The 7774-nt window shown below is 32.2% G+C and overlaps 1 protein-coding gene across 1 annotated transcript; it reads left to right on the top strand.

Annotated features, from left to right (window-relative positions):
• Positions 1-235: 235 nt before the first annotated feature.
• Positions 236-3550, top strand: LOC120091638 (uncharacterized). Its single transcript, XM_039049741.2, has 3 exons — positions 236-1141; positions 1625-1972; positions 2057-3550. The coding sequence occupies exons 1-3, from the start codon at positions 686-688 to the stop codon at positions 2678-2680; spliced, it is 1428 nt and encodes a 475-aa protein (XP_038905669.2). The 5' UTR covers positions 236-685; the 3' UTR covers positions 2681-3550.
• The last annotated feature ends 4224 nt before the right edge of the window (positions 3551-7774 follow it).

Here is a 7774-nt window from a genome sequence, read left to right as displayed (position 1 = left end):
CGCATTCACACTTTTACTCTGAAAATGATATTTATTTTTCCAATTTGATTTTAGTTTAATGAATAAGATAATAAATACTATCTTATTAGATTAGATTCAATCTCTAACTTTGCCACATGTAAAAAAATAATAATAATATATATATATATATATATATATATTTTTTTTTTAAGATGGAGACATGGTCAAATTTAGTTTCTTTATTTATTTACAATTCATTTTCGTAATGCAATTCATATGGGACATGGAATTTCTTATTGAATATTTTTTTTATAAAAAACAAGAAAAAAAAAGAAAAAAGTATTTGTATTTCTTTTTCCACAGCTTGCTCTGCTCCAATGGCAGAAAGAAAGAAAACAATTCACTTTCCTCTCTCTAGAATCACACTCCACTTTTCTCTCTCTCATGCTATGAAAAGCTAAGCTGCAACAAGCTCTGTACTAGTACCACCATTGCCCTACTTCCCTTCCCCCATTTCTTCTTACACTCTAAAACCTTTCATTTCTCTCTCTCTCTCTCTCTCTGTTTTGCATTTTGGGTAATTCTTCTTACCCATCAGTCTTCTTCCTCCCATTGACTTCATATTCTTCAACCAATTCAACCAATTCCAGAAACCCATATCCAATTTGTCTTTTTAAGTTCTGGGTTCTTCTAATTCCTTCCCATTTCCTTCCCCTTCTCTTCAATGGAGAAGAAACCCAGCTTCTTCTCTGCTCTGAAAGAGGAGGTCATTCGTGGGTTATCGCCGTCACGTTCTCGCGCCAAAAGTCCGGCGAGAACTGCTTCCCCTTTCTCCATTCTGTTGCGTAGAAAGAAGAATCAGTACGTTGCTCAAGCTGGGATTCCGCAGCAGTTCATTGCGCGATCCGGCAGTTTCCGCCCTGTTGGGGAGGCTCTTACACCCTTGGTGGAGGGTCCTGATCCGGACGGCGGCGAAATCGGCGATTCGAAGAGGATTAGTTCGGGGTTAGGGCAGTGGATGAAAGGCCAACTCTCTCGAACTCCGTCTATTGCTTCTTCCATGGCGAATAAGAGGTCTGATTTGAGGCTTTTGCTTGGCGTTATGGGTGCTCCTCTTGCTCCTCTGCATGTTAGCACCTCCGATCCTCTGCCCCACCTCAGTATAAAAGATACTCCCATTGTTAGTCTCTCTCTTTCTCTCTTCATCCTAAAAGAATCACCCATTTCACTTGTTCAATTCTGTAACCTTCTTCTCTTCTTTTTGGAGTTTTTGAGCAAGTACAACTTGAATGGATACTGAATTTTACCTTTGTGACTTTAATTTATCTGGCCCATTTATTAATTTTTCCTTTGCTTCAATGAAGTATTTGCTATGAGACCTTCTTATCTCTTTCTGAAGTTAAAGGACATGGGTATTGGCTTGCAATGAGAAATGGAGCAGATCTTTAACTTGTTTTCCAGATGGTTTTAGTTGAATTACTCTTGAGATCTGCTTTCTGTTTATTCAAGCAGGAATTGAATATGAATGTTTGGTTCAGTAAACTTGGGATGGAAGCTTATAAGTTCTCTTCTGCTTAAGGAATTTTACTGTCTGAGTTTGTAGTTGCAGAGCTAGAGGCAGTGAAGTGGGCTGATCTTTTGTGGTTTTTGTTATTATTTTCAGGAAACTTCATCAGCTCAGTACATATTGCAACAATACACAGCAACGTCTGGTGGGCAGAAGCTTCAAAACTCCATCAGAAATGCATATGCAATGGGGAAGCTTAGGATGGTAGCTGCTGAGTTTGAAACTGCAACAAAGGTGATGAAGAGCAGAAATCCGTCAACCCGAGCTGAGTCCGGTGGCTTTGTGCTCTGGCAGATGAATCCAGACATGTGGTATGTTGAGCTTGCAGTTGGAGGCAGTAAAGTTCATGCTGGGTGCAATGGGAAGCTCGTTTGGAGGCATACACCTTGGCTTGGTGCTCACACTGCGAAAGGGCCGGTTCGACCTCTGCGCCGAGCACTTCAGGTGAGATTTTGGTGTACGAAAATGTTTGTTCTACTTTGAGATTTGATCACATTTCACTCTGCTGACTTTTGTATGTCTTTGCAGGGTCTTGATCCCAGAACAATAGTGAGGATGTTTGCTGATGCAAGATGCATAGGAGAGAAAAAAATCAATGGTGAGGATTGCTTCATCCTTAAGCTCTGTGCTGATCCTCAGACGTTGAAGTCAAGAAGCGAAGGACCGGCAGAGATCATAAGGCATGTCATGTTTGGCTACTTCAGCCAGAAAACAGGATTGCTGGTGTACATGGAAGATTCTCATCTAACCCGCATTCAATCCAACGGTGGAGATGTAGTTTATTGGGAAACCACAATCAATTCGTTCCTCGAAGATTACAGGCCTGTTGAAGGTATCATGATCGCACACTCTGGCCGCTCTGTGGTCACACTCTTCAGGTTTGGCGAAATGGCCATGAGTCATACCAAAACAAAGATGGAAGAAGCATGGACAATCGAAGAGGTTGCCTTCAATGTCCCCGGCCTATCAATGGACTGTTTCATTCCCCCAGCTGACTTGAGATCATGTTCTATCAGTGAAGCCAGTGAGCTTCCTCAGGATGAGAGGGCAAAAAGTGCAATTGCATTAGCGGCTTACCGAGCTAAAGTTGCTGCACTGGAAAAGCCCGACGATGACTGTATGGATAACATGACATGGAAATCGGATTTCTAACTGCGACGGGGATGCATTTAGAACAGTTGTTTATACTCAAAGGTGATTTCTTAATTTTAGGAAAGCTTATAGAGTAGGAAGTTCTATAGATATTTACAAATCATGTAATGCCTCTGTTAATCTGTAAATAGAGATAAATATTCTCAGGCTTCAAACAAGCCTGAATGAATCTTTATACTCAGTAGCAGAATCCAACTATGGAGTTGGAGCTCGGGTTTCCAGTTAGGGATGGAGCGAATGGAGGTCCATTTTTTTTCGGTTCACATTCGATGCAAGTTAGGAAAGAGGTGAAGGCTCTGTAAGGCAGAACAACCTTTAACCCTTGTTTTAATCTTTACTAATTTTTATTTCTTAAAGGAGACACTGTTGGTGGTGGTAATGTTTAGGAAAACATCCACTTACACGGTTGAGATCAAACGGTAACAATCGATCAGCCAAGCCAAGTCCCATTACACTCTTCATGATGATTAGTTGGTAACCTTGATTCATTAGTGAAAACTGAAAAGTAGGATTCTTTCTGGTGAAAATGAAAGTAATGTTATTGAAGCCATTTCTGCTGGTAAAAGAATTGTATATGACCATGTCAAGATATTGAATGCCATTGACAGAGACTTGTTGGAAAAGCTCATGAAGAAGGTGGAGGGCCATTCTGTGTTTTTATAGACATTTCTGGGAGTTTTTTTTTTTTTTTTTTTTTTGGGTGGGGGGTGGGGGTGTTATTATTGTAATGATTTGTTAAGGTGGGGAGCAAAGTGAGCAGCTTTAAGAGGCAAAGTCTGGTAATATGATGCTCCTTGTATTTGACCTTCTAATGTCCAAGATGCTTGGTTAGTGTTTGGAATGTCAGTGTTTCTGACCCTTTTGTTTAAATTCTTCACAGCTACTTTTGTTGTGTAAAGCTATAAACTTCTTCAAAACTCCCCCCTCAATTTTTAAAAGGAGAAATAACTCTGAAACTATGATATATTATTTCATTAATCTAGAACCCATTTCTTCGGTTGAGTTTTCGGTTCGGTTTCTGGTTTAAGTTCCATGAAACAGAAACAAACTGATGGTTTAACTGAAACAATCCGCAAATATGTATTTTTTGCTGTTCGTTATCATGAAATAGCTATCAAACAAGAACGTCCTCGAACAACCACTTAAATTTACTTACAGATAAAGATACTTAAGGAGTCACATGAATTTGATTCACTGGGGTTATTGGCTAACTTTGCCTCGTTCGTACAAAAAGCTATTTGGAATGTTTACCACCATCATTGCAGGTTGCACGAGTTTAAAGTCTCTATACTTCTTTCTTTTTGTCTTTTTTTTTTCCCCCTAAATACATAGGATTACCTGTAAAATATTAGGATGTACGTATTTATAATAGCTTATGCACACCATTCTAATAATATCTCCCATTGCTTTTTTAAAATCAAATCATAAATGTGTAAAAAATGGTTTCAATAATGTAATGCCACTCTTTAAAATGTTGATGTTGAAGAACATGTTGATATCTCAATTTCATAGAAATATTGATGAATATTGGGGTATTTTCAAAAATAGAAAAATAAAGAAAACTACTTATACAAAATAACAAAATTTTAATCTTCTTTGATAGAGGTTGGATAGAAGTCTATCAGTGTCCATTAGTGATAGAAACTTATAGAAGTCTATCACTGATAGACGCTAATAGAAGTCTATCAATGTTTATCAGTGTCTTCTTTTTGCTGTTTCTGTAGATAGGTTGGCATTTTTTCTATCTGTGAAATTTTTTAATGAATATTTATGGATAAATTATAAAACATAAAAATAATATATATATATATATATAAATTAGTAAGTTACGTCTTTTAACCTAGTTAAAACATTCACTATTTTATATTATAGGGACATTTGCAAATATAGCAATCAAGCCCAAAATATTAGCATATAATATAATGTAAAAAAAATTTACAAATATGATAAAATTTAGATAGTCTATCAGTGATAGACCATATCGTTAGTAAAAGTCTATTTATACTCACATTAGTAATATTTTGTTGTTTTTTTTTTCATTAATATTTCTACGAAATATTGAAAATATCGAGTTATTCATTATGTCCATGTGCAACTCATGAAACTATGAAAATATCATTGAATATTAACATGCCAATGAAAATTTAATACCATGGGTAGATTAACTTTTAAGAGAAATTGAGTAGGTGCTGCGAGCAACCTAGTTGGTATGTAATCCCACGCATCTTCCCTACATAGTAAAAAGAAAAATACAAATAATCCAATTTTTTAATAATAAAAATCTGCTACATGACAAATTTTGATTGGTGTGTATCTTGACTGCACAAAGACGAATGTAACCCAAAATGCACATAAGTATTTTTCTTCTTACAAAAATTTTAGAGACTAAAAATAAATAAAAATTGTTGTAAAAATAAGTGACGTATTGTTCTGATCCTCCCAATTTTGATGCATGCATGTCTATGTTAATTGTAAAATGTATTATGAATATTTTTACTTTTCAGTCCAAAAAGTGGAGTATAGAGATTTATACCTTTGACTTCGAGAAAATGAGCACATGTCTTTTTTTTTTATTATTATTATGAATGTTTAATTAGTTCAATTTAAAAGGATGTATAAATGAAGAATTAAAAGAATAATAAATAAATAAAATATTGAAATAACATTTTGGTCTATTTTAAGTTTCATTATATTTTAGTCGAAGTAGTTTTAGTTGTAGAACATAGTCCTTATACTTTCAATACCTTAGTTTCTAATTTAGTTTATTGTTACTTTTTTTCAAAAAAAAAAAATAAAAATAAAAAAAATAAAACCATATGAGTCTTTCCTCTTCAAATTTTGGAAACATATTCTTATTTTGTCCTTTCTTGCATTGAAATTTTTATTATTATTTAATCAATTTCGATAAAAGAAAAAACACTTTAATTATTTTAAAATTTATTAAAAGGACAGATATAAAATTTGAACATTTAGAAATACATACATCAAAAGTTATATATTTCAACCAAAATGGCTATATTTAGAAATTTATAAATAATAATAAAATACTATATGAGGGTGTAGATATATATATATATATATATATATATATATATATATATATATATATATTCTTTTTATTTATTTTATTTTATATTTTCCTCATAGTCATACCCTTACCTATTTTAAGAGGGAATGGTGATGTTTGATATGATGATTTTTTTTTTCCTCTTTTCTTTTGGGAATTCTCCAACCTAGAAATCATTCTCCATACATATTAATTAAAATCTTTGACATAATATTTTTTTAATCTACTATAATCTCATTATTTTAGCATTTCATAAAAATTAAAAAAAAAAGTTTTTTTTTTCCCTCATAAAACATCTAAATTGAAAAATTTTTAGCAATTGTTTTTTTATTTGACAAAATGAAATTGAATGGCTTAAAAACTACAAAGTATATGATAGATCAATAGATGTGACTTTGCATAGGTTTATTATTTATGACTTCCACCAAATTAATTTCAATAATGAAAAAATCATTAATATTTAAAAAAGAGGGACCATTTCTATTTATAAATTACTTCATTGAGAAGCTTTTGTCTTTTCTAAAATATTACAAAAATATAAAGTTTTGAAAGTATATTTGTCATGGTTATAAAGTATCTCCCATACATCCTAAATCCCTATAAATCTTTTGAAAATATTTTAAATTATATAGCTTAGCATTGTGATGTGTTGTTTGGTTATACACTCAATATTATTTAGAATGATTAAAAATATTTTGAAGCATTTTAAAGTAAATTTAAGTAAAAGAAAAAAAAATATCATAATGCTCTTTTAAATAATGTTTTAATATATCACTAAAAACATTGCTATTAAAAAAAATTTTAAATATCATTTTGGTCCTTATACTATGAAATTTGTTCAATTTTAGTCCGTGTACTTTTAATTGTACAGTCTTAATCCTCATACTTTTAATAAATCTTAAATTTAGTCTCTCAAAATTAATTTTTCCTGAAATTTTAAATAATAATAATAATTTTCATGCAAGAAAATACAATATGTGAACATGTTTTCAAAATTTATAGTAAAACTCCTACTAAATAACAAAATAAATAAATAAATAAATAAGAAAATCAACAATAAACTAGCATTAAAGACTAAATTTAAGAATTATTTAAAGTACATGGACTAAAATTAGACAATTAAAAGTACTGTGATTAAAATTAAACAATTTTCAAAGTATAAGCATCAAAATAGTATTTTAACAATAAAAAAATTGTCTCAAACTTAAAGGTCGCATTAAACCTTCATTTGCGTATAATGTAAATCACTAGTACTCAAAACAGAAGAACGATGTACGTTAATCACATGATTCGAATTCTATAGAGTGAAAGGATTCAAACTTTTGATCTCTTGATCAACGATATACGTCTAACAATCAAAATCAAATAAGTTATGTTCAAGTAATCGAATTCTACGCTAAAATCTAGCATAAGAGGGGGGAAACCTATCACATGTGTGTCCAAAAAAATTTATTAAAAAAATGTAGTCCAAGCAAACACAAAAACTTATGAAAACAAGGCTAAATAATTAAAAGGAGTGTGTAGGAAGGGGAAGGAGGAGCCCTCAAAAGAGGGGGTGTGTCCCTAAATTTCAATAGGCAATGTCGGCAAAAGGAAGCTTCCAAAGGGGTGCGTGGGACTTTCATTACCTAAAAAACAATGCACATTTATGAAGCTATGTTTTTACCAATGCATCTTTTTTATAAATAATTATTATGTATTGCTCACCATATTTGTTTATTTATTTTCAGCTTTCAAAAGTGGGTGTGTCACCCCTTACCCTACTCCCAATAAATGGGATTTCTCCCAATTCTTCTTGTATTTTATCTTAAAAAAAGAAGAAAAGTGCCACACAATCGTGATATAATTGGATGAACTGCATAAAAATAAATGTAACGAAATATTTTTCTATTTATATATATTTTGCCTTTTGCTTTGAAGGAATAAATTCTTATTAAGTTTTGAGTTCATATAACTAATTCAAGCATAACTTTAATGGTATGACAATGTATTGTTCCAGTTTAAAAGTTGGTGTATCTACACATCTA

The sequence above is a fragment of the Benincasa hispida genome, chromosome 11, assembly GCF_027475165.1.
Source record: "Benincasa hispida cultivar pf3 chromosome 11, pf3_genome.v1.1, whole genome shotgun sequence".
NCBI lineage: Eukaryota > Viridiplantae > Streptophyta > Magnoliopsida > Cucurbitales > Cucurbitaceae > Benincasa > Benincasa hispida.
This window is presented reverse-complemented; position numbering and strand designations above follow the sequence as displayed.

Bases quoted from the DNA above. Each gene is read 5' to 3' on its own strand.
- LOC120091638 (XM_039049741.2), top strand. From the start codon at position 686: ATGGAGAAGAAACCCAGCTTCTTCTCTGCTCTGAAAGAGGAGGTCATT. The intron at 1,142-1,624 runs GTTAGTCTCTCT...TATTATTTTCAG, and splicing joins GTATAAAAGATACTCCCATT to GAAACTTCATCAGCTCAGTA. The intron at 1,973-2,056 runs GTGAGATTTTGG...ATGTCTTTGCAG, and splicing joins CTCTGCGCCGAGCACTTCAG to GGTCTTGATCCCAGAACAAT.